Source organism: Copidosoma floridanum, unplaced genomic scaffold (assembly GCF_036245765.1).
Source record: "Copidosoma floridanum isolate Cflo_tuat_1 unplaced genomic scaffold, Cflo_Japanese_pri ptg000030l, whole genome shotgun sequence".
In the NCBI taxonomy this organism is placed as follows: domain Eukaryota; kingdom Metazoa; phylum Arthropoda; class Insecta; order Hymenoptera; family Encyrtidae; genus Copidosoma; species Copidosoma floridanum.
The window spans coordinates 6,057,780-6,084,359 of NW_028321907.1; the positions used below are offsets into that span (position 1 = coordinate 6,057,780).

Sequence of the window (26,580 nt, forward strand, 5' to 3'; positions counted from 1 at the left end):
CCAACCCTATGATCCACATGCAGCACCTGCAGCAGTCACCCGCCCAATCGCCGGTCACGCCGTCGACGACGGCCACGACTCCCACGACGCCGCGGGACAAGGGCAGGCTCGCGAGGATATCCGTGGCCGTGACTTGCATGGCCGCTCAGTACCAGCAGCAGGCCCTCATGGCCGGGCAGGCCAGTTCGGTGGCTGCGACCTCGACCACGGCCAGCTCCATGCCCACTATGGACGCCACGGTGTCCTCGGCCAGGCCTGAGCTAGACCTCAACTTAGGTACACCCACCGTCCATACCTTTATACGTCCTTTTCTCTTTTTGTACTTTCTCTCGCTCGTCTCGGTACAATTGTGATCGTTTCAAAACTAACAAGATTTAAGACTGACAAAAAAGTGCCCAGATTAATCACAACTCCCTCGCACATGGGCCCGATAAATCGGTAAGGTGTGAATGTCCTGGCCGCCGCATTGTGTGGGCATTGAGCGTGACGTTATTTTTGAATTACATGTGCACTTCCATCGCGTCTACTCGAGCTTTATTATTATCCGGACTCTCGTGTCTTGCGATCGATCAACCCCCGCGCGCCTATACAGGGGGTGCAGAGCCGATTGCGGCCCCAGAAGTGAGGTGCTTAACGCGAGTCCGGATAAGGACCGTTGATCGGAGACTCGGTAATATTTAAATTTATCTGGCTGTCGCGCACGTGCCGGTGGAATCAAAGGCGTTCTCTCAATTCAGGAAACGCCAGAATCTACGCCCGAGCGAGATAAACCGAGGTGATGAAACCCATTACGGATAATGAATCGCACAAGCCGATCGAGCGCCCACGTTTTATATTTAGTGTTTTTTTTCTTTCTTTTCCACGCATATAAATATATATTATGTATATGTATCTTTTCCCGATTGTTAATCGCCGTAGCGCCAATCGACTGTTTGGTCCCACCTTTCAAAAGTAATAATATCAATTACATAATGTGTATTTAAGTGTCGGACTGCGTATCGCCTTTTCTTCGATATGGATGTGTGCTGTTGCATATATATACGCGGCTATACCTGTTATCGGTTACCGAGAGCTTTATCGGCTTAACCTTGGCCGCTCGAAGAAGTTCGATGCACTCCGAGCGTCACTTATCTCGGACTCTGTACACACATGTATGTATATATGTATAAAGAAAAAAATCGGAGAAAATCTCTAACCGCGACTTTCTCGCTATCTCCCCGCGTGCACGCGCAATGAGAGTTTTCCCGCGCGGATGTGTATCTCGTCGCGGGGGATAGTGAAAGCAGAGAGCCGTAACGCGCCGCGGCGATGCTGTAACTCTCACGAGCCGCGGAGAAAGTGTTCTTCTTTCTCTCGCTCTATCTTTTGCGCGCTCTTGTACACGTGCCTCGTGTACGCGGACGGGTGGGGGGTGTGCGATCGCTCGCACGCTATTGTTTCTGCGGGGATGCACTGGTGCACTTTGAAAATAAGTTCGATGACCCCTTCGGGCTATTTGTGCCAGATAACCACTTGGGTGAACTTATTTTTGGGAAGTATTATTCATTCGAACGCAAATCACCTCGATGTCCTCGACACTGCGCGTCATTACAAGGAAATGCTTGAGCTTAATGACAGTTGCACGAGTCTAGGAAATCAGAGTGTTAGCCTGGGCTATCGCTTATCGTAGTTAATTCGTAATTTGGCTTACATGAAAAAAAAAAATTTGATTTTAATTGTCTTTTTTTTTATCACAACAAATGCAATTGTGGAATTTTTTGTTTCCATCTCTATCCAAAAGGAAAACACACATAAACATTCAAATGATGCTTGGTTTGATTATTCCTTCGCAAAGTGCAATAATTAACGTGTGTCGTTTTTTTTTTCTCTTTTCCAGAATTCGACGGGACCACGGTACTGTGCCGTGTCTGCGGCGACAAAGCCTCGGGTTTTCACTACGGAGTCCACTCCTGCGAAGGATGCAAGGTAAGCCATTATCCGTAACTATATGGACATGCGAAATTCCTCTTGGCTCGCGAAGCAATGAGCTCCTCGAATCCAGAGTGCAAAAGTCAAATAGCGTACCGAAGCAAAACGCGGTTCTCATACCGGAGGAAAAAAAAAAAAAAAAAAAAAAAATGAAAATCGAGTAAAAGAGTTGTATTGAATTTCGCGTGTGCGGTGCACGAACGAGCTTAGCGTCGCACATTGAGGAACAAAGAGATCGCACGGTACGAGGTAGAAAAGTCGTCGATGAAGCGGAAAAAAAAAAACAAAAGAGAAAATAAATAAGAGACGGATGGAGGAGCTCATTGGCTTGCTTTGCCACGACACTAGAAGGCCAGGAAGTGAATGGAAACTCGAGCGACTGTGTCCCTCCGTGCGTGTATAAACGAGGGGCTTGGGTGGGGGTATGTAGCCAAGTTGAAGGCCGCGAAGAAGTAATCGACCGAAAGGAAGAAAAGAGGCGTAAAAGCGCGAGCGAGGGGAGACGGAAATCGCGAGTTTGTACAGTCAAGGTCCTCGCGTTAAATTTAAGCGCCCAAAGAATAAGTTGGCGCTCAAGGATCCCTAGCTCTCTCTTTTTCACATCCGGATTACTTTACTTTGTGAATGTACGTGTGTTACAAGTTAGAAACGCCAATACCCATGATTTTGCGGCGTTTCGAAATGTCTCTTCGAGAGTCCACGGGTGGGTATGGTAATTTTTTGTTTTAAAAAGGGAATCGACAAAAAATTATGCCGAAAAACTCCTCACGCGAAGCGAAGAACGAAAAAGGAGCACTAAAGACTCTTGAGGTTTCTCTGCGGTAGCAACGCTTTTCCAGTTCAGCCCCGAAAAAAGATAAATCCAATCTCGAATAACCCGGAAATCGCAGCGTCCGAGGGTAAAAAGAAAAAAGGTCTGGTATACGAGAGAAAAAAAAAAAAAGAAAAAAAACGATACGTGACCGACACACGAGCGCGTATACGCACGGACCACATGGCATGAATAGATGAACCAGAGGCAGGAGGATATATGTGTGGCGAATTTTCTTAATGGGCCGTTTACACGTGATGGCTCTACCTATTATAGGGAAGGTATACGTATTATAACACAATAAGCGCAGGTAGCGGATCGGAGATGGATGCCAACTGCTGTTCCGCAATCGATATCTTTCGCAGCACGTGCGACAGCGTTTATTTTATAGGCAACCAGGTGAGACAGAGACGCCACATTTCACGGGGCAAATTCCGCTCGTAAAGTTTTTTTTTTTTTTGCTCCCGAGCACTTGTCTCGAAAGAAAAAAAGGCTCTACGATTGTTGTGTCCTATGATTCTTTCCAATGTAAAAAACAAAAGAATTCATGTAAGAAGGAGGGGGGGGGGTAAAAAAACTCAACGACCGTACTTGATCGGAGAGTAGGTACGTGGATGGCATTTGAATTCGCGCATAAACAAAACGAGAAGCCGGAGAAGGAGAACAGTGGGAGCACGAGATGGAAAGAAACGAGCGCACTCGGTGAGGTGGTCGTCGTCATTGTCCCTCTCCTCCGCGTGCAGTGCACCGCGGTTCGTTGCCCTCCGAAGAATCTCTCCCATCCACTCTCCGCCCGATCCTCGAATGCGCTCTCTTTTTCTCGTCCCCGCGCTTTCAATCGCGAATCACAATGCACCGCGCGCACTCCTTCCCCGACTAAAATACCGTCATCTCTGCACAATTTGTTTTTTTTTTTTTTTTTTTATTCCTTCTTTCCTGTTTTTTCCGCGTCAATTGTCCAGAGTCCGAAAAATCAGTAAACTTTTGAAAACGACGGCATATCTAATTCGTAAAAAAAGCGAGCGCGGGACCGAAAAAAACCGAAATTTTCATTTCAACGCGCATACGTTTGTATAGGTGGGTATAAACGAGTGCACTCGCTCTCTCGCGTTGGTATGGGTGTCCCGAAGCGCGTCGAGGGGAAAAGGGGGGGCCGCGTCGAAGGCCGCGAGCTCGCGCCGAGTCAACGTCCTCGCGAGCCCGTCGCTCCGTCTTCGTCTGGCGCAGCCCTGGGAGAGCCCAGAGGAGAAGTAGGGGATAAGCCATCGTCGCGAAAGTCGTCGTTCCCGACGCCTGGTGGTGGGGTGCGCTGCACGTGTGTGGGTTACTCGGGTGTTCCCCTCTTCTCGAGGTGGAGTGCAGCGGTTGCGGCGGCTACGGCGCTCGGCGAGGCAGTTCGCCGAGGACCGAGCGACGCGCCAGGTGTGCACCTCTGGACCCCCTCTCTCTCGTCAGATGCGCTGCAACCGCGACGCTGAACGCATCGTGTCTGCATCGGTGTAATGGCTCTTTTTTGTTATTTTGGCCCAATGAGCACGAGTAATCACGATGAATTAAAATATATTCTCTCCAATGGGGCTGTTCTAAACAATTGTTTTTTTTTTTCTTTTCCATTTGTACCATCACAACTACCATCAATGCAAATATGATTATCACATCGGAGAAGAAAAACAGACAATATCTCTTGCATCCTTTCCTCCTATCACGAAGACGCCTGTAGTTTGTTACACCTACTTGTGTAGAGACGGTAGAAATGAAAGGGAGCAAAAAATTTCCACCGCACCCTTCGGTTCTCGCGTGGTCGTGTACCAAAAGAGCCGATTCATCAACTCCTCTTTCAAAGGTCGACTTTTCCCCGCGATCGAGAAAATACATATATACCTGCTGCGAGGGAGGCCTTAGGTATGTTACACGTAAACACAACAATACCCCGGGACTGCGGGACGCAAGGAGATTAGGGCGCCGCGTGAGGCTGCAACAGGTATACATATATACGTAACTCCATCCCTTTCGGCGGTGGGCCGCAAAATTATGTGTGTGTGTCTGTTTGCTTGTTGTGACCCAAAGATGCAGGGCGTCCAGGTATATGTATTATGCCGGCGCTGGCGGAACTATTCAAAGGAAACCTCAAGAGAAAGTTACGGGGAGATTTTTCGGGAAACTCGAGACTATACCGCGTGGTTTTCGGCGTCCCCCCCCCCCCGTACATCGTATATACGAATAAAACAAATTCGGGTAACAAACGGAAAAATTTCGTAACGACCCAATTTATCCATCGCTTACACCCAAACTATAGTACAAACGCGTTAGTCATTAATCACGCGCTTTCGGTCTGGGGGAAAAAAAAAAAAAAAAAAATTGTTTTTCTCCACACGATTGTCAAGAGAGAGAGAAGGAGGGGAGAACATTATGCCCTTTATCGATTTCCCCAGGAGTGACCGAGTTTCCACGCGCCCCATGCGCCGAGGGAAAAAGTGTCGGTTGATTCGAGGGGGTTTCCCAACTTCTTCGCCTCTATTCGCCGCTTCCAAGCCGATTGTCTCTATATTATTGTTACTCGAGGTAACCGTTGGACGGGTATCTCAATGTATACTTAAATTTTCCCACTGGCCGGATTGGGGAAGGGCCTACGTGTATATGGAGGGATCGATCGGGAAATTCACTTTTTTTAATGTTATTTTGATAATTGTTCCATACGCCGAGCGTAACGCTGCCCGCTATGATTGGGTTATCAACTCGGATGATTTTTTTGGGTCAAGTTAAAATACATTGTTTCCACGGTAAGGGAAGTTAATTTTTCGATTTGCTGGCTCAAGGATAACTCAAAAATCGACAACCATCCGCATCTGGTATAGGGGAAAAAAAAAGTTTTGATTCGCAAAAGAAAAAAAGAAGGAAAAGACACGGAGGAGAGAAAAGCAGGCCGCTTGGGCCTTTTTATTCGCACGCAAAGCAGCCGAGTATAATATATATATGGGTTGTGCATTCGAAGGATAAGTATCTCTCCCTGGGCTGACCTAGCCGCTAGCGGTGCCGTGCTGCCCCGTCCGTCTCTCTGTTTCGCGTTGTAGAGTCCCATATGCAGGACCTGAGCTCTAGAGAAAGATGGAAAGGGAAGAAGAAGAAGAAGAACGCGGAAGGAGTGGAGTTTGAGTGTATATAGCTGAGATCGAGTTACATCCATACCTGTATATACACACACACACACACACACATATATATATATATACACACAACGAGGTATAGGTATATATCCTTAAAGACTAGGTCGCTCGGTCGCACTACTGTTGCACCTATTTCGCTCGCGTCGCTCGTACCTATACCACCGCTGCGCCTATTATACATGCTATGTAGGTACGTATATATAGATACAAACCAGTGCGAGCCGAGCATGGGGAACCTGTGCCCACCTCCTCCTCCTCATACATGTATATATATATATATATATATATATATATATATATATATATATATATATATATACATACATATATAGGTATGTGCCGATGGCGCTGCAGCCTATAGCGCCTCCGTCGGCTGAGCGACCCATATTTGGCTCGTTGCACTTGCCGTCCCGACGAAATTGCGAAGCTCGCTCGGTCTCTTTTTCATACCTACGCACGCATACCCCGCTCTGTGGCTCTACACTTTTGAGCTTTGCCATGCCGTGTCTCGGGAATCATGGCTTTTCTAAGTACTGCCAAGTTATGACCCACAAATCATCAAAATATGCAGTGGGCCAAGATATACAGATTCGGGCAAGCCCTATGCATCGGCTGGTAAGAAACAAAAAAAAAAAAAAGCAAAAAAAAAAAAAGTGAGAGTCCCATCATCCATTCCGTCCAAAACGTATTATCGATCAAGCCATTTTCTTTTTTCTTCTTCCAAAATCTCCACACACACGGACACACACGAATGGTATAGCGAGAGCGCGCTCGCCCGAGCGATGAGAGGGAGAGAGGGTTGAAATAAGGCTGACGGGGGTGCATTAACCCTACTCGGGTCGTCGACCTCTCCGTGAGCCAGTTACGTCACACACTCTCCCACCCTTCGACGCCATCCCCTCCTCCTCCTCCTCGACTACTCCTCCTTCTCTCCTCGACTCCCCCCTTCCGTCCTCTCCTCCTCTTCCTTTTCGTCGTCACTTTTGATGTCGTAACGAGTCGTGATCTCATTTTCATTTGATTGCACGCGCGCGCGCGCGCGCGAGAGAGCGGGTATTTCGGGCTGCTACTGCACACACCGACGTCCCCGGGGTTACCGACCCTCCGCGCGAATCTACTTTGGAACCGGGTCACTCGCTTATTATTGCGGAAGGTAGTGCTCGCGAGAGAGGAGGAGGAGGAGGAGCACCGAGCGCGAGTCCATTGCAGACAACTCGGGCTCTTCCGCGAGTACACGCGCGCAATGATAACGATGATTACAAATTGGCCGTGATGCGCCGTGCACTCGAGCTTTTTTTGCTTCACCCCTTCTATAGGAGCTCGTCCTTTATCCACGGACCTTGATCAGCTCTGTTGGAGCTTTGTAAATAAGGACTGCGGGGAGTACGATGTAACGTGACAAAAAAAAAAGTTTCATTTTGGTCCTTGGGGGAAAAAAAAAAAGTTTTTAAAAAATCAGAGAGAGTATACATGCACACGCGCGTAAAAGCTCATTGTCCCGTCTGACAGCGTCGAGCGCATCGGCAGCAAAAATTCTCTCTCGGCCGTGCCGGTTAATGCCCCCGTGAGCTTAATGCTCCACCTCCACCTTCTCTTGGAGCACTCTGGTGTCGGCTAGAGTACAACATTTATAATGCGCCTGCGCACGCAGTAGTGTATGCACTCTGCAGCCCGCGTCATTCCGTTATACACGCGCCTATATAGTACTTGGTACACGCACTTACACCACTCTGTCGTAGTGTACACATGTATGCTACCATACTTTTTCCCTCTCTCTCACTTTGCCGTCCCGCGTAGGGCACGTTGCACTCTCTCAGCATTCACCTTCTCCTCTCTCGCTGCTCCACAGATCTCTCTCCTCCTACTTTGTCGATATAATAATATATAGCCGGCTCCGGTCGTTGGCCTCTCGCGAGCGCGGTCGTCGCCTCTTTCGCCACCCCCTTCGCCTCGCCTCTTCGTCCGAGTAGTCTATGCGCTCGCTACTAAGATTCGCTCATCGTCTAGCTGCTTGCCTGTACTATATTTGCGTTATCTCTATCTCTTTTATAGCTGTTGTCTAAGCGCTGTTTGGCCTGCCTCCGATGTTTCATACAATTATCACGCGACTCCTTCGTAACTGCACAGGAATTTTCCACTTCTTCTTGTATAAGCAGCAGGACGACTCGTAAGTTTCGCTTGTTTTTTTTTTTATGACAAAGGAAAAAGTCCTACCGAAATCGGGAGCAACGTGGTATACTCAAAGCCGAGCAGGTGCGGAGTGGTGGGATCGATTTTTCGCTCGCAAGCCCAGATCGTTGACTCCACAATGAAGTTGTACACCGCGCAGGGAGAAAGTCGAGCACGGTGCATCTATAATATTCCCTCCCCAAAGAGAGAGAGAGAGAGAGAAAAATAAACAAAACATAGTGCGCACACGGCGTGCACGCTAGAGTCATTCACCCCGTTGGAAAAGCTCTGTCGTTCGCTCGCAAGCTCATATAGCCACCGAAAATGACGCCTTGAGTGTGTGTGTGTATATATATATACCATAGGTATAGAAGTTTCTCGAGCGAGTGCATAATAGTGGAACAGTAGTGGCGTGGCACGAGAATGTCGCGGTACGCGTACGGTGTAATTTGGAATCGCCTCGTGGGGGGGTGGCAAGTGTGCGAGGCAACCATCGGAGAAAGATGGTCGTGGTCGTCGACCCCGTGTGACCCGTTTGGGGGATGCACTGCGCGCTGCGTTGCGCTCTACGTGTGTGTGTGTGTGTGTATACAAAAGGAAGGGGCGGGAGGGAGATCGATGCCAGCTAGGTGCTGGCTATGTTATATATACGTTCTCCCTTGCTTCCTTCTATACACAGCTGCACACCCCACGTACCCCTCCCCCTTCGGCTCACCCAGGGGGGGCGTGCGTGCGTATATGCAGGCCAACGGTAGCACGTACATACAGAGGGGTTCATCCGGGGTTGCTGCCCTCGTGCCCGGGAGGACGTGCGGCAGCGCACGCCGGAACACACGGTGGCTATATACCCTGTAGCACGTTATACGGTACGGATAGGTGCCTATGAGAGCAAAGCCCGGTCGTGGCCCCCTTTCGCGCTCCTACGAGGGATGAGTCTATACTCCAACGGACCACTGACCCCCCCCCCCCCTCCTCCCAACTGGCTTCGCGTTGAGTTTGTGCCATTTAATCATTGATCTCCCGATTTTTCAAAAATATACTCTGGTATCATAATATGTGAGCACAGCCTTTTCGAATGTCGGCACTGTTAAACGGGGGGAGGTTGACTCCTTGCACCGAGTGCTCTATTTCCGTCGCTCATCGCTGGGCGAGAAAAATATACCGCTCCGGGACGAAAATCAATGGGCCGATCTATTTCCGCGTCCCTTCGTTCATTAAATATCCGCTGCCGAGTCTCGCTTGTTCGAGCTGGAATTACTCGCTGTTATTTTCAGGACCATCTCCTTCGCGACAGGACTTTTCGCGCCCAATACATCCAACAGAATCGTCTTTGCCGAGCACACCACGCGCGGGTTGTATATATTATATAAAGCATTCCTACTCGTCGTTTCCTGGCAAAGGAGCTTAGACGACACCCCAAGCAATTAGCATTCGGCTCGTGGGGCCCGACGCTCGTCACTCTCTCATGCACCGCACGGTGGCGGTCCTTTTTCTCTCTCTCTCTCTCTCTATGTATATACACAAGTACTGCCAGTAGCGCCTCTATATATGTCTGTGTACATTATTCTAATACGTACCACATCGCAGGACAAAAGAGCAACGATCTTAGCGGCGCTCGCGTCCTGGTGCATTGCCACTGTGTGTATATATATACATGGCGGGCTGCAAAGGTGCAACGGTACACCTCGTTTCTTATTTGCTCTCGCAGCAGCTTGCCAAGGCGAGGTCGCGCGCGACCGGTAGCTTCCCGAGTGCACAAAGCCATTGCTACGACGTTCCCGAAGCTCCCTTCCCTTCGTTTATCGATTGATTTTTTTTTTTTTTTTTGTTTGTTTGCAAATTTCTATTGCAAAACTGTTTTTACGCATTGTCCTCGGACCGGTATCGTTGCTCCACCGACAATGTTATGAACCGTGACTCGCCGACGGCGGATAAACAAATAACAAGTGACCAATCCTTTCACCGGATGATCCTTTCCAAATATAAGAACTCATCACCGCGACCGAGGCCACGTAATATGCCTACTACTACTACTACCATACTCCCGGTCGTTGCGAAACTCGGGTAACTGTTTTTTCTTTTTCTTTTTCGCGACGGCAAGTCAATATTACGCGCGGCCGTGAAAGCCCGCCGAAAGTAAATACCTGTATACGTGTACGCGCTCGAGAGCTCCTTTTCGTAACACACAGAGAGACAAAACACCTCGTAACCTTGGCGCGGGAGAAAATTAACGCTAAAATGTCGACCAAACATACGGTATACCCACGTAACAAGACGTGCCATGAGCACACACCCGCGATGTACACACGAAAAAAAAAAAAAAAAAAAAAAAAAAAAAAAAAGGAACTTGCGACATCCACGCGCTCGTCGAAACGGGGAGATTGCTTATTGGGCAATCCTATACGTTTGATTCCCACTCGAGTAAAAATCGTGATACAACAATCGCCGAAAAGCTACGCTACCCCCCATGACTGTGATAACCGCGAGCGCGTGCGCGCCACCCTCCCGAAAACCGCGGTCGGAGAAAGACCCACCCCCTCCCACCCCTATGTATAACATACGTATATATTCGTCCTACAGCCGTGGCGAGAGAGAGAGAGAATTACGCAACCTCCCGATGGTGTTGTACGTGTACTATATATCGTCTCTCCCTTCTCCTGCACCACCACCTCCTCCTCCATATACGTGCCCTCCCTCTTTCTCTAGCTTCACGAGTCTAGCAGCAACAGCAGCGGAGAGAAAGGTCGTTGACCGAGCGGGTTTCCACTACCACTGTACCATACGTACACCGTTCCCCCCCCCCCTTACTTCAACCCCTTGCATAGCGCCTAGCTCTCTCCTAGCATACAAATACCGTGTGTGCACCTCCCTCGGATTTTTGGAGAGCACTGCCCATGGGGTCCGCGTACATATTCGCGTGCGTTGGCGCAGATACCGAGAATAGTTTGTCCCAGAGCGAAGAAAAAGGAGAATCGGTCATTACGCGCGCAAACTCGCCACAATGGGGGTAGTTGTCCATCCTCGTGACCGGTTTGTCATTGCCACCGATAAGAGTTGAATAATCATGATTTTGCTTCTCCGCAGCCCCCTGTATACCGCGTAGCTCGGGCACACACCGAGGGGGGGTGGGTGGCTAATTTGTGTAGCTTCCGTGGGATCGGTAATAACACGGTAGGTGACAAGCGTATAGCAGCTTCGGTCGAGATGGGAGGTGGGCATCAGGTAGGGAGGACGAGGACATCGAGCTTTCCGCCGGGCGAAGGCAGGGGGAGGAAAAAAAAAAAAGGAGAGCGAGGCAAAGCAAGAGAGAGAGAGAGAGAGAGAGAGAGAGAGAGCGCAGGGACTCTCACTTTCACGCGGTGAACTGCGCGCGGGTGAACGGCCGGGAATTGGGTCAGAGGGCCCCCCCACCTAGCTCGCCGTCTGTCTTTCTCGGGTGCACGAGCGACCTGGGTTTTTCTCGTATGTGCCGTTGCGCGAGCGCGAGAGAAAGAGACCGCCACCACCTCCTCTCCTCTCTCGCTCCGTGTCCTTCTCCGCTGGTTTCGGTACGTGCTAGAGACCACAGCCGCGCCAGTCCACGCTCAAGCTCTGCAACAAACGGTCGTGCCGTTTGGTTACATTGTGTATACGCGCTTCATGCCCAGAGCTTACCCGCAACACCAACACCCAAATACACAAGCAAACAGTGGTCGAGGGACTGAGATACGTGTACACATACGTATCGCGATTAGTGCTGTTGTTGGTTTTGGTTGGGTATAATATAGTTCCTGTTCTCGTGGGGGTGAAACAAAAGAGAAATGTGATTAAACCAGTGGCCCGATCATAATAATCATCATCATCATTATATTTGTGCGCGATCGGAGTTTGCAGTCAGTGGTAGAATCGAAGCGCCTGCCGGACAGCACTTTTGCGTACATCGGTGCTGTTTCCATTGCGTTATTTTTGTGGTTTTTTCTTTCTTTTTTTTTTTTTTTTTTTTTCGTTTCCCTTATACCGGGGCCGAAAATAATAAAAGAGACCGCAACCTAGAGAGAGAGAGCGAGAGAAAGAGAGAGGGTACAACGTTATAGCGGTAGACCAGGGAAAAAAAAGGGTTTCGTCCATGGGGTGCCTGTGTGAATGCGACCTGGCCTGCAGCAATCCCGCTGCTTTGAGCAGTGGCTCGGGGGGCGGCTCGTCCTCGGACAGCGACGCTGGTAACTTGACTGACGAGGGCTTCGGGGATTCTTCTGGTTCGCAGGGTTTCTTCCGTCGCAGCATCCAGCAGAAAATACAGTACCGGCCTTGCACCAAGAACCAACAGTGCAGTATACTCAGAATCAACAGGAATCGCTGCCAATACTGCCGGCTCAAGAAGTGCATCGCCGTAGGCATGAGTCGGGATGGTGAGTACCTAAAAACCTTATCTTTTTTTAATTTATTTATCATTACACGCATTCATAAGACACTTTGATCATACATCATCCGTACGTACACTTTCGTGCCCGAGAGTGTCCTTGCGAAGCGCTTGTTCGATCGATGAAAGAAAAAAAAAAAAAAAAGAAGAATTGGCTCATTGACTCTGGAATCGGCGTGGAACAAAACACACCCGCGGGATCGTGAAAAAAAAAGATACGATGGCCCCGAGAATAAAAAAAAAAAAAAAATTCAGTAGATAAAGGTCGGGAACGGTAATACACGAGCACAAAGTACAAACGGGCTAATCCAGTAGCCAAAGAGATCCGCTCTCGAGGCTACGTAAGCTTGTCGCGATTGCTCAAGACGATACAGACACGAGTGTATGATATACGCGAGAGAAGGACGGCGGAGAGAGAGAGAGAGAGAGAAAAAAAAACGAAAAGAAACGCGAAGCGCCGACCGTGTGTGGGTATGTATCGCGCTCGATTATTTCGCGGAGGTCAAACCGAGACGTCCAACAGCCGTGGCCTTTTTTCCTCTCTTTGATTTTCTTTTTTTTTTTTTCCTTTTCTCTCCCACTTGAAGGGTACTCTTACCGCTCAAGGGAGAGCTACTGTATCATACGTATATATATATATATAGAAAGGTTGGCTTGCTCGCGAGTGATCACACGAGGACACGTATGGAGAAAGAAGAGCGTTTTGGAAATTTGGGTTGCCGGGGCATCGACCGTTTACGCAACGGAGACGTCGCTGGGGGAGAGCAGTTGTTGCCATACGTATTTATATGTATGTATATAATGTATCGTAGCCGTGCTCTTTCTCCGATATGTATACACATACATACATATGTACGTACACGCGTGCACGAGTACTTTGCACAACGAGAGCGCGAGGCTGTTCTCTCACGCGGGCGAGAGTGTCGCAACTCGGGCGCGCGGCGAAAGTGGACAGTCCCGCGCCCGCCTTCGAGAAAGTCGCGGCATGTTGTGATCGACAATTTCGTTTCTTTTATTTTATTTCATTTTATTTCATTTATTTATTTATTTTTTTTTGTTTGGAGAAAGAGAGAGTTCCACCGGCTCTCGATCCAAGGAAAAATCGAATGCGGGTGATTTTTTTTTCGTTTTTTCTGAAATAATAATTACCAAGTATAATCCTATCGCCAAAAAAGCTCCCGGTAGTCATGAATCAAAGATTCGCGGCCAAAGATAACATATTTTGTATTCAAGTCGATCCTTTCAAGTTGCATATGTACAATCGAAAAAAAAAAAAAAAGAAAAAAAGTAAATAAATAAAATACAGAATTGAGACTTAGAGATGAAAGAGAGACGAGTCCAAGGCGCTTACTCGCGCGCAACTGCTACTCGCTCATTCCATCTGCGAGGGTTAGCTCGGAGTTTTCCTCCCACCTCTCTCGGTTGTACGCCCGCGGGGTCAATAATCGGTCGTTGCTCGGGCGCACTCTACTCTCTCTCTCTCTCTCTCTCTGTGTATATATACGTATATACGCGCACACGATAGAGTGGTGCGTGCTTGCAAGTGGTTCCGCCAGTGGAAAAGAGAGTACCGCTACGCTCCGCTATCTGCCTCTTGGGCTCGCTTTTTCTGCCCCTCTCCCCCCACCTCGATCGCTCCCCCTACCGCCCACTCTCCCTCGTTCGAGGGTGGGGGATAGTCAGCAGTGCTCGTACGTGGCGCCACCGCAGCGGAGACCTCGCGAACCCTCGCGGCCGGTGGCAACCCCTTCCCATTACTTTTACTCCCTCTCCTACTCGGCGCTGTACGTCTGCGCGTGTCTCGGCTGTTTCTACTTTGCGGAGTCGCGCTCATTCGGCCTTCGGCCGTCTGTCGCCGAAGAGCCTTCCCTCCGAGGTTGGACTCGCGCTCGATTATCCCTCGCATTGAATCAAACTGCCGCTTACGACGGCCGACTCCAACGAAACCTGCCACAGCTGTACTCATCGATGATTCTTTGAGGTGTTTTTTTTTTTTTTTTTTTTTCTCTTTTCATCACGTGATGTCAATTTTTTACAAGGATAAAAACGAGCTTTGGCTTAAACTTGAAAATCATTTGAAATGAGAACAAAAAGCTCCGTTCGAAAAATTAGCGTGCCTACGCCATACAACGTAAAACAAGAGAGAGTACGTGTATGGGGGGCACGTACATCGAACACTTCCTCATGATAGCATCGCGAGCTTTTACCTACACTACACCGACACAGCGCGAGATGCACATGTGGGGTGCTTGGGTGCATGCATTCGAGCTCCGCGCGGCGCAGCGACTGATACAGCGGTGGCTATCGTCGCAACCAAGTTCAAGGCCAAAGGCTCGGTGGCGCAAAGGCCACAACCGCCTCTCCTCCTCCTGGCACTCACACGATTATTCATCCTCTCATCCGCGCCCACACGATCTTCCCTCTTATCTGTGCGATGTATAAACACGTTGGTATATCACATACGTGTATAAACGCGTGAACGAGCGAACGCGAGAGAGAAAGAGCACAGAGACGACGGCACGCGCGGCGGTACAACTATAGGTAGGGGGGGACGAGAAGAGAACAGGAGAAGGGGGTGGCGTTGATCCGCGCGCGCGCGCGTGTAGATATATGCGCGCGCGCGGCGGCGAGTAAAGAGAGTACACATGGTGGGGGTAGCCCCGGCACGGCTGTTGAACGCGGCGGGCCGGTGGGATCCTCGCTCTCCTTCTCTCCGGCCGTTTGTACACTCTGTATAGTGTGCCACCGCGGTATAGAGCAGTCTCGCGCCAGTCTGCGGTGATGCTCTCGTGCGCTAACACGCGCGTACGTGAACCTCACAGCTCCGGCTCGGAGCACGCCGAGTTGCAAGTGTAGAGCTACGTTATCACTTGGTGGTCGCACGGTTTACGTATTGAAAAAGTTACCGGAAAGCACTTGTGTGAATCGCAATCATCGGTGCACCGGCTTCGCCGTGGAAGTGTGGTTTTTTTGGTTTTTGGTTGAAAGTGCCGGGTACCGTGGTGTACCCCCCCCTCGTGTGATAAAAAATAAACCTCAGTGTCAAAGCAACGAGTACATCCCAACAAAGAGAAAGAAAGGAAATATAATCGAGTGCCGTGGTGTCGTTGGTGGTGATTTTTTGTTTTCCATCTCCGAGTGCGCGGGGTATTCCCGAAGGCGCTTCAAAATTTCGCCGAAATTCGAAAAACAGCTCATGCCCGCCGTCATGGGGGACGAGCTGTCGATCCTCAAAGGCATCCTCAACGGGAACGTCGAGTATCACAATGCACGTAGGTGTCTCGACAAAGTTCAACGACCCTTTGCATCTCACTTCTTCACTAAATCTCCTTGCACATAGGCTCGCGGATATACTGTGTATAATAGGGTCTCACCTTCCGAAATTTCAAGCGTCTGACCGTAACCGGGTACTTTCTACTGCGCGACGCTTTCCTATATACATTATACCGGCAGCGAGAAAGTAGCGGCGCTCACTCTCACTTTCACCGCGCGACCTGGAAACCATCACAGTGCTCCTCTTTTTTTTTTTTATTTTTCGTTTCGATTCTCGCTCTCTCGTAATACATAGAGACTTGCTCCGCGACTTTGGACTCTGCGTGGGAGACAAGAGAGTCGGTCACGCGATACCGAGGCACTTAACAGACGGGCGAGAGAGAAGGATACGCGCGCTAGAAGAGAGACCTTAGCGTCGAATCATTAGGTGTACACATAAGCGACGTTCTCTGTCATTGCTCCACATATTCCGTTCGCTTTAGCCTACTTTTTTTTTTTTTTTTTTTTCTTCAATGCTCGCGTTGTGTATAGGTACGGCATGCGCCGCCTCATTGTGTCCCCCATGTATATAATATACTGTAGCACGGTAATAACTGGAGACGAGCTTTTTCTACTCAATCAGCTCATTGCCACATCCACGCATACATGAACGCCCACTTGCTCGCGCGCGACACAACACAATCTCATCGAACCCAATCATTAACATCAGAAACAAAAACAAAAAACAAAAAAAAATTGGCAGTATTAAAAAAAACGCGGGGATCTGTGTTTGCTCTTGTGGTTACAGCCGTGCGATTCGGGCGCGTGCCCAAGCGCGAGAAGGCCAGGATTCTGGCGGCCATGCAGCAGAGTTCCTACAGTCGCTCGCAAGAGAAGGCAGTGGCCGCGGAGCTCGAGGACGAGCAACGGCTCCTAAGCACAGTCGTGCACGCCCACTTGGACACGTGCGACTTTACCATTGACAAATTCGCCCCGGTTCTCGCCAGGGCCCGCGAACAACCCAACTACACGGCCTGTCCCCCGACACTGGTGAGTACTCATTTTTTGTTTTTTTCACGCATCCTATTATACTCGCGCGTATCGTCATCGCCATTACATTTTTTTTTTTTTTTTGCTGTTGTCGTTTGGCCGTCGATATTATTCTTAATGATTATTTACGGAAACGTCCGCAGACGCGTCCTCGCGAGATCATACGTATACAATATACACACGCGTGCACAAACGAAGAGCCAGGAAGCAGAAATAATAATAATAATAATAATCGTAATAATAACTCTCGCGCCGTACAGCCGCAAGGCCGGTGAGCGTCAATGAGTGACGTCGCGTGCTGTACCCTATACTTGTACGTATCGGTATACTCTTACGTGATGCTTTTCAAAGAGGATTGTTCATAACCACGTCGGATGTTTACATGGCACGCGTTTCTTTTCATGTACTTTTGGATGAAATGCATAGGCGAAACTAAAGGGGCCGTTGTCGGTGTGTGTGTTTGCTTGTTGTGTTACAGACGTGTCCGTTAAACCCAAACCCCGAGCCCCTGACCGGACAGCAGGAGCTCCTCCAAGACTTCTCCAAGAGGTTTTCACCGGCGATACGCGGCGTGGTCGAGTTCGCCAAGCGAATCCCGGGTTTCGGGCTTCTGGCCCAGGACGACCAGGTGACGCTGTTGAAGGCCGGTGTGTTCGAGGTCCTGCTCGTGCGGCTGGCGTGCATGTTCGACGCCCAGACAAACAGCATAGTGTGCCTGAACAACCAGGTGCTGAAGCGCGAGTCCATAAACAACACGAGCAACGCTCGCTTCCTCATGGACTCGATGTTTGATTTCGCCGAGCGCGTCAATTCGCTTCAATTGACGGACGCCGAGCTCGGGGTCTTTTGCTCGGTGGTGGTCATTGCCCCCGACCGGCCCGGCCTCAGGAACGTCGAGCTCGTCGAGCGCATGCACAACAAGCTACGCAGTGCCCTGCAGGCCGTCGTTGCCCAACACCACCCCCAACAGCCCGAGATCGTGCGCGAACTCATGAAGAAGATCCCGGACCTCAAGACCCTCAACACCCTTCACTCGGAGAAACTCATAGCGTTCAAGATGACCGAGCAACAGCAGCAGCTTCAAGCCCAACAGGCCCAGCAACAGCAGCAACAGCATTGGCCCATGGAAGAGGAGCCCGTAGCGTCGTGGGGCTCCTCGGACGCGTTGATGGACGAGGCCGTCAAGAGCCCGCTCGGCAGTGTCTCGAGCACCGAGAGCACCTGCAGCGGTGAGGTCGCCTCTCTCATGCACGACTACCAGCAACACCACATCCATCACCACCACATGCTCCATCAGCAGCAACAACAGCAACAGCAGCAGCAGCAGCAGCAGCAGCAGCAGCACCATCATCATCATCTGGCGTCGAGTGTGTCCGGACACCACGCGTCGAGCGCGCCCCTGTTGGCGGCTACACTAGCCGGTGGTCTGTGTCCACATCGTAGGCGAGCCAATTCTGGTAGTACGAGCTCCGGTGACGATGAGCTCTTGCATCGGGCCACGAGCAACAGCGGTAGCTTGAGTTTGTCGTCGAAGCCGACCCACCAGCATCAGGCTCAGTGCCCGCGCTTCCGTAAGCTCGACTCGCCCAGCGACAGTGGCATTGAGTCCGGCACGGAGAAGCCCGACAAGCCGGCGAGCAGCAGTAGCACGAGCAGCGCACCGACGAGCGTCTGCTCGAGCCCGAGTCCCAGATCCGAGGACAAGGAGCTCGTCGAGGACATGCCGGTTCTGAAACGCGTGCTCCAGGCGCCCCCGCTCTACGACACGAACTCCCTCATGGACGAGGCGTACAAGCCGCACAAAAAGTTCCGCGCCCTTCGGCAAAAGGACAGCGCCGAGGCCGAGCCCGCCGTCAGTCCCCAGTTGCACACCAACCACCACAGTCACCAGCACACCCAGTCGCAGCTGCACATGCACCTGACCTCACCGCCCGCGAGGTCGCCCACCTCCGTGACCCATCAGTCCTCCACCTCGTCCTCGTCGTCATCGTCAACCTCGCCACCATCACAGATCCAAACGTCGACGACAACGACGGCGACGACGCCGGTGACGGCAGCAGCCATAACGACGGCCGTGGCTGCCACGCTGACGACGCTACAGTCGGCCCTTCAGAGCCAGTGCCCGCAAACGGCGAGCCTGCTCAGTAGTACGCACTCGACCCTGGCCAAGAGTCTCATGGAGAGCCCGAGGATGACGGCCGAGCAGCTCAAGCGCACCGATATCATCCACAATTACATAATGCGCGGCGAGGCGAGCCTCTCGTCCCCGAGGTCGTCGCCCGCCAATACCTTGCACCCGAGCTCGCCATCCCCGGCCTCCTCCGAGCACCCCCACACGCAACAACAGCAGTGCCCCTCGACGACCTCGCGCTCCTCGCCCACGCAACACCACCTCCACCACCACCACCACCAGCAACAGCAGCAGCATCATCATCATCATCATCAGCAGCAGCAGGGACTGTTGCAGCAGTGCGCGGCGCAGTCGAGCTACGTGCAAAGGTGGCCCACGACGTCGGTTATTACGACGACGACGGGGGCGAGGCAGTCGTCCGAGTACCACCTGATGCAGGTGGGCTCGGGTCAGCAACAGCCGTCGCCGGCTACCTCGCCAAAGTACATGTCCGCTGTGGCGACGAGCAGCACGAGCACGAGCCCGAGGCCCGCGTCGAGCGGCAGCGCGCACACCCTACAGATCCTACCCAACACGACGACGACGACGACGGCAAACATGGTCGAGCTGCAGGTGGACATAGCCGACAGCCAGCAGCCGCTCAACCTGTCGAAAAAGTCGCCATCGCCGTCACCGCGGCCGAGCGGCCTCGTGCAACAGCACCAGGGCCCGGTGGCTTGCAAGGCTCTCTCCCTCGAGGCGTAGTCGCCGTCGTCGACCCCACGGCTTTTTCCTTTACTTTAAAACATTATAGTCCTCGTTGTTGCCGTTGTTGTTTGTTGTTGTTGCTGTTGTTGTTGTTGCCCTGCTAACGTGACGTGTGCCGTTGTCGACGACGTGACAGTACGTACCGTCGTCGCGACCGAGGGGAAAGATAGCCCACCTGTGTTATATTCTGTGGTGTCGCGTCGTCGCCGAGACCCTCGCAACCACAGCCACGGGAGCTCCTTCTTTGGAGGGTGTCCGTGCGTTGTACGGGACGAGGATATCGAGCAGAGGCCGAGGAAGCTACGACAAGTAAAGTTGACTATGAAGTGCCAGGACGCTGCTTTGAGCGCTTACTACAAACCAAATAATTTATTATTATTTAAAACGAAGAGTCGAATTGCCGGTGGTGCACGAAGAGGAGTGTGAGTTCCGAGATGACGTGGTCGATGCGCGAAGGGGGGATGGTGCAAGAGACGAACACAATCGACGGCCTCCCGTGCTTTTTTTTTTTTTTCTTTCTTTTCTGATTTATCTTCCTCAATTCCGAACCGACGCAAGGCACACACGCGCGCGATTAAGTGGCACAGTTTATTCGGACGGGGAAGATACGTGTTATACATATATATATATATATTATATACTCGATGGATCTCGGAAGGATACAGTGCAAATATAAACATATGTGTATGTTTAAGATGTATATTTAAATATATATATGGAGAAGAAAAAAAAAATGATAATGATAATGATAAAAAAAAGAAAAACAATGTCGGACGCTCTCGCGATTGTTGTTTGATAAAGTGCCGACGTGATACGAAGACAAAATTTGACGATGAAAAAAAAAAAAATAAAATAAACTTTGAAAAAAAAAAAAAATAAATGAAAAAATAAAGATGAATACGGAAATTGAGTGTTCTCTCCGAGTCCACCTAAACAGCGACAGAGCCCATCCATCCATTTATATACATATAATCACCGACGTAGCTTATCGATGATCAATCGAACAAGCTTTGTCGTTGCGATGAAAATCAGTCTCAAATGCGGCTGCTGATGGAGGGAATAGTGATGGAGAAGAAAATAGTTGAAAAAAGGAAAAAAAAAAAAAAAATTGATTAAGTAAATCTATTACATGTGATAATCATGGAAATCGCGCATCCTGTACAGTCTCCACCTCATTCATCAATCATCTACTCTACTATTATTATTGAACTTTATGCAAGTAATTAATTAATTAATTATTGTAATAGCTCGTAAGGCAATAGTGTATAATCGTATGAGAAGATGAAAAAAAAAAAATAAATAAATAAAAAATAAAAACAAAAATTGAAGTAAAACAAAATGATGAAACACACATAATGATTATCCATCATTTAATGTGACGTATACAACAACAACACGTGTGTGCATGGTACACGGGTGCACGGGTGTATACTTACAGTATACAATATAAATCTTTGCAAGAGTAAGTACGCGTGAGCGAGTGCGAGCGGATGTATATATTAAGTGTGACTGAGTATATACATATATGCATTCATACATATATACATATACAGTGTAATCGGAGAATACGTCCGAGGCTATTATTATGAAACGAATGAGCGAAAGCTAAGTAGATGCGAAGATTGAAGAAAAAAAAAAAAAAAAAAAAAAAAAAAAATTCAATTATTAATGAACCCAAAGGGTTTGCGCATGCGAAGAAGAGAATACAAGAGCGCGTACGAGTGTGTCAGGGCAATCGGACAAACCAACATGTTCTTTTTGTCGACTACGTTAATTGGTAATTTAATGAAAGCGTAAATAAAAGTACGATTATTATTATTACAATAATTATTATTATCATTATAGTTATTATTATTATCAATATTATAACTATTATTATTATTATATTATTATTATTATTATTATTATTATTGTAATATGAGAAAAATAATAAAAATTCGCGACACAAGTTTTTTCGTCAAATGAGACTGAACTGGCCCATATCGGCGGCCCCTCTCTCCCTATATACATATTATAAATATATTGTAAACAACAACTCTATTTGAACAGAATAATAAAAAATATGTATAATTGAACCACACATTTTTCATTTAATTTATTCACCTTCCTTGTTTGTGTTATTTGTATTTCCTTTTTTTTTTTTTTTTTTTTTTGGTCGTAGTACAAAAACACACTACACACGTATAGTATGAATTTGAAAAAATTTGTTGCAGAGGAAAAAAAAAAAATAGTTCACACGTGAAAAAACACACCCACACACAACTATTTGATTCGATCTGCATTTAATCATTGCTGCTGAGGAAGGAAAATTGATAAACAGTAAGAAATACCAGAACAAGTAAAAAAAATGTCTACAAAAAAGTAAAGTACCTCGTGAGTGGATTGAATAAAAGAAAAAACAATCCCTTGTAGACTTAAATGTTATTAAAAAAAAAAGAAAAAAAAAAAAAGGAAAAGAAAAGAAAAAAAAATATCTAACACAACTCAGAGAATAATTTTAAATGTGTCGTGCGTTTGCATGTACGAGCGAAAGTGGAAAGGAGGCGGAGTGGGAGATATCAAACGAAAGAAAACTACTCAAAACGGATGTAAAAAACGGAGAAATCAATGCTGGATCGATAACGGAGTGTAAAAAAAAAAAAAAAAAAAAAAAAAAAAAGGTACTGGTGCCCCCTCTCCGTCATCCATTACTTTCGATCACCCCAAAACATCGCTTCCTACCCCTCTCCAATCGATCCTTTGTTGTGCATACCACCAGTATACCATTCATTTTTGTCAGTGTCCACAAATGCACGTGCACACACATACACGCACATATACAATTCAAAAAGAAGAAAAAAGACAGGATTCCTCAGCCACCACGTCTACACGTTACAATGTATTTATTGTACTTGGAGTCATTCCTTCGTACATACTTACTTACCCCTCGAGTTCGAAGACAAAACAAAAGGAATCGTGGCATTGTAAGCAAAAATTGTAATTAGAGACTCGCTCGTTACGTTTCATCACCTTGTGATCCTTTCAGCCTCTCGTCCTTGTCCTCCCGCTGCTGCGGTATCCTCAAAAAGTGTAGCGTTGAGAGCATATCGTCGTAAATACTGTTATGCATGAACAACACATGGTAATTATTACAACCAACGATACGCAAAGTTGTTTCTCCTGTCACTGTAGGGAAACGGACTGCAAAATACAAACGAAAGATATATACATATTTATATGCGCGTGGTATACGTCCATGTGTAAATTATGTTGGCCGACACACATTCACACACTTGGAATATAAACGAATGACGAAATGAGTAAATTCGTGCAAAATCACAAATACATATACACACGAGACACAATGTGCGGAAGAAAAAAAAAAGTTGAGTATGTGTACGCGTACATGAATTATTCTAAACAAATTTTGAAACCACGTACAATTGTTTTCTTGGCGAAGATTGGGATGCATAAAAAAAATTTAAGTGTATGAAACCAAGGTATATTTATTTCACTTATACAAAGCAGCCCCGTAAGCACGTCATTTTGTCTACGAGTTGTGAGGTCGTCTGAATAAACGTTGTCTGATGAATTATAAAATATGTCTATGATTATTAAAAAAAAAAAAAAATATCACGCCCTTAATTTTACACCGCTTTCCTTTATCCTATTGTAATTTTTTTTAATCATTTCATTAATTTCCATGAAAAAACATTTTTTTTTAAACAGTCCATAGGTATAATGAACTAAATATCCATCGATCATACTTGCTCTTTGACAACTTTGACAGTACAATTCAAACCAAATTTCAACCTTTGCATTGACTTTTTCACGTTATTATTGACTTTAATATTAATTTTTATTAACCATTTTAAAATCGTCAACCGTTTTTTTTTTTTCCCCCATCACAAATCCCGAAGCTTCAAATTTCAACACTGAAAAAAAAAAAAAAAGTTGTTCCGATAAGCCGGCGACTCAAGTAAAAAAAATGGTAAGTAAGCGAAAAGGGGGGGGGGAGGGGGGTAGGAAAGAGGTGATAAGCGGATGTGCGAAGACAGCAGTCCTTGAACAAAATATCGTCGGCGTCCCTCGCTTCTCGGATTTCGTTATCATCTGGACTCGCTATGAGTTTCGCCGATCCTGTCCCACTGGCGTGCGCACCAGCGTCCGGCTCATCATTGCGCAACATCCGCCCACGCCCAGGGAGACAAGGCTTTCTGAAAAAAAAAAAAAAAAAAAATAACTTTGGAAATTCAGGGCCAAACGAGCGCGTACTTCTTCTGTTACCGATACTCGTCACCTGTGCGTTGAGACAGCGATGGGCGGCCAGACACATAATATCTATATACTCAAAAACGGAGAGATATACAGAGCCAGGTATGTATATAACAATACAATAGAGGGTATACATATATAATGCGAGTAAACAACAACAGGCATCGTGGTGGGTATGTACGGCTCGCAAGCCAACCCACGTATTTCGCGTGGGTGTGGACCGGCACGTATAGTTGCATCGCTGCGGGATACTTGAACTTTGAACTTGAACTGTACATAAATGCGGGTTATGCACGATGCTCTTTTAACAAGTATCGTATACGTATACTCGCGCGTGCAGTTATTATTGATGCTCGATGCGTTTCGAACGCTTCATGACAGTTGAATTTTCGTTTGGCTCGAGACCATTGTCATATTATATACTTGTACGTATTGTACGTACATCACGTGCGCGAGTCCGAAAGCTCGAGAGGAATACCGAGCACCTAATATACTTACACGCGCTAGAACTGACATCGTTATTATTGTGCATCACCGTTGTTTTTTCCTTCTCGATTGGGAGCTCGGAAAAACTAAATTTTCAATTATTTATATCGTGCTCCTCCAAAGCGTTTTTACACAAGCTTTGTATTTGGAGGCAAAGAGAAGTTATATTTGTCAGTTTAAAAAACGAAAATTAATTACCACACGTTTGTATATATTTCGATGGATATTTGGTGGCAGTATTGGTATGCGGATAATGATCTCTCGCACGCGCCAGTGATAATTTATTAATGGCCAACACGCGCACCGATATTTATAAGCTGTTTAATGAATCATTTGGATAAACAAGCACAATAATCGAGTACTTGAAAAAAAAAAAAAAAAAAAAAAAATATTTCAACTATCGCGTCATTGTGATTTCCGCCTGTTAAGTGCAATCTACGACGTTAACAAAATGTATTAAAAAAAGTTTTCACTCATTTGGTATTTTTTTTTTTTCTTTTTCTTTTTTTTTTCGAATCAAAGAAAAAAAAAAAAAAAAAAAAAAAAAAACCCTCGTAGCCGCAACAGTGCAGAATGTGGGATATATTTAAACACAATGGTATTCGCTCCAGGCAGCGCCGGATCATGTTTGCTCGATAATGATAAATAAATCCGATCTTATCCAAACAGGTTGTATGTATATAGGGGCGCGAAAAACACATAATGATAACAATACCAGAAGTAAATAACAGAACCACGGCAGCTCTCGGGCGTACCCGTATACATATATATGTACCTACAACGGATTTATCTGCCCGGTTCATCTGTCCGGATAAATCGATCGTCCATCCGATGCCGACGAATCAACACACACGCGAGTTTTCTCTCTCTCCTATATACGCGGGGTTCAGATTAGATAAGCGTCTTTGGGAGTAGACAAATTGCCACAATGTAAACACACATTCACACAGGTAGGCACGCCCGTCCCGCATCGGAAAGGTCGCTAACCATGCACAGCCCAACAACTAAGTATATATACATATACACCATAATATCGTGCTTTCGCCGAAGGCGACAGCCACACCGGCAAAGAACGAGCCACACGTGATAAACTAGCGGATCAGTAATTTTGCCAAAGGGCATACGTATAAGTATGCATTTTTTTTTTTCCTTCGCTTATTATCTTTTTCACGCTGCCACTCTGCCTCTCTCGTGAATGGCTATGAGAGAAGATGAAGCGCAGTCGGTGGACTTTGGCTGTGATGCTGTTGACTCTCTCGTGCGTCGGAATCAGCTGTGGAGCACTGATTTATCGCTCTCCTCTCGGTGAAATTGAAAAGTTTCGCTAATTGTATATACATATGTGTGTGTGTGTGTGTACTTATACGTGGGAGGGGGGGGGGCGATGATGAATGATTTTTTGATTCGACGTGTCTGACCACCGGTGCCGATTATACATACCCTACACCATACCCGTACATTGTGTATATCCTTTACTCTGCGCGTTGATTGACTCTGAATGATAAATCATATCTTTCTCTCTCTCTCTCTGGCTCTCTTTGTGTTACCTCCCCTCCCATTTTTGCCGTCCGATTATACAGCTGTCGTATAGGGTTATCGTGCAATTATCTCGAGATGGATCGCTGGTTATATGTTTTTAAACGTATGAACTTGGTTCGGGCAGTTTTGCCCACTACTGGCTTTAACTTTCTTTTTTTTTTTTAAACGTCACGCTGCTACTGCCATCTCGAGTATACGCCCGTGTAACGGTAATGCAAATTAATTACCACTCGTTATTTTTATAAAAAAAAAAAAAAAACAATAAACATGGTACTACACCATACCATTTGGGTACGTTAACTTGTACTACGAGATTAATTACGTTGGACTATCGGTCAGAGCGAGGCTGCCGAGACAGTAGCATCGAAGGAGGAGAGAATCAAACAGCCAGAGCGTGTGTATAGGATACACTTACTCGCACTGTTGTGGGTGTCCCTGATCCACCGAGAAGAGAGAAGGAGAGCTCACGCATTCCCAGACTGGACCCAGCGTCTATATCTCTTTCCGCGAACTCTCCCCTGCCTCCTCGTTATTCTTTGCCCTTTTTTTTTTTTTTTTTTTTTTTTTCGCTCCCCGTCATCGCACCAATATCGATAAATATGGATTCCCA

The 26,580-nt window shown here is 47.6% G+C and overlaps 1 protein-coding gene across 4 annotated transcripts in view; it reads left to right on the forward strand.

The window, feature by feature from the left end:
* E75 (ecdysone-induced protein 75) overlaps positions 1 to 20,548 on the forward strand; it is a 65,617-nt gene extending 45,069 nt beyond the window's left edge. The window contains exons 2-5 of one of the 4 annotated variants that reach the window (XM_014358517.3): positions 1,877 to 1,965; positions 12,356 to 12,500; positions 16,572 to 16,813; positions 17,292 to 20,548. In XM_014358517.3, coding sequence (XP_014214003.2) covers positions 1,877 to 1,965; positions 12,356 to 12,500; positions 16,572 to 16,813; positions 17,292 to 19,688 — 2,873 coding nt within the window. In that variant the 3' untranslated portion in view covers positions 19,689 to 20,548. Of the gene's footprint in view, positions 1 to 1,876; positions 1,966 to 12,217; positions 12,501 to 15,216; positions 15,784 to 16,571; positions 16,814 to 17,291 lie in introns of those variants that run through there. The other 3 variants (XM_089596168.1, XM_089596167.1, XM_014358519.3) reach the window with 3 other exon arrangements.
* The last annotated feature ends 6,032 nt before the right edge of the window (positions 20,549 to 26,580 follow it).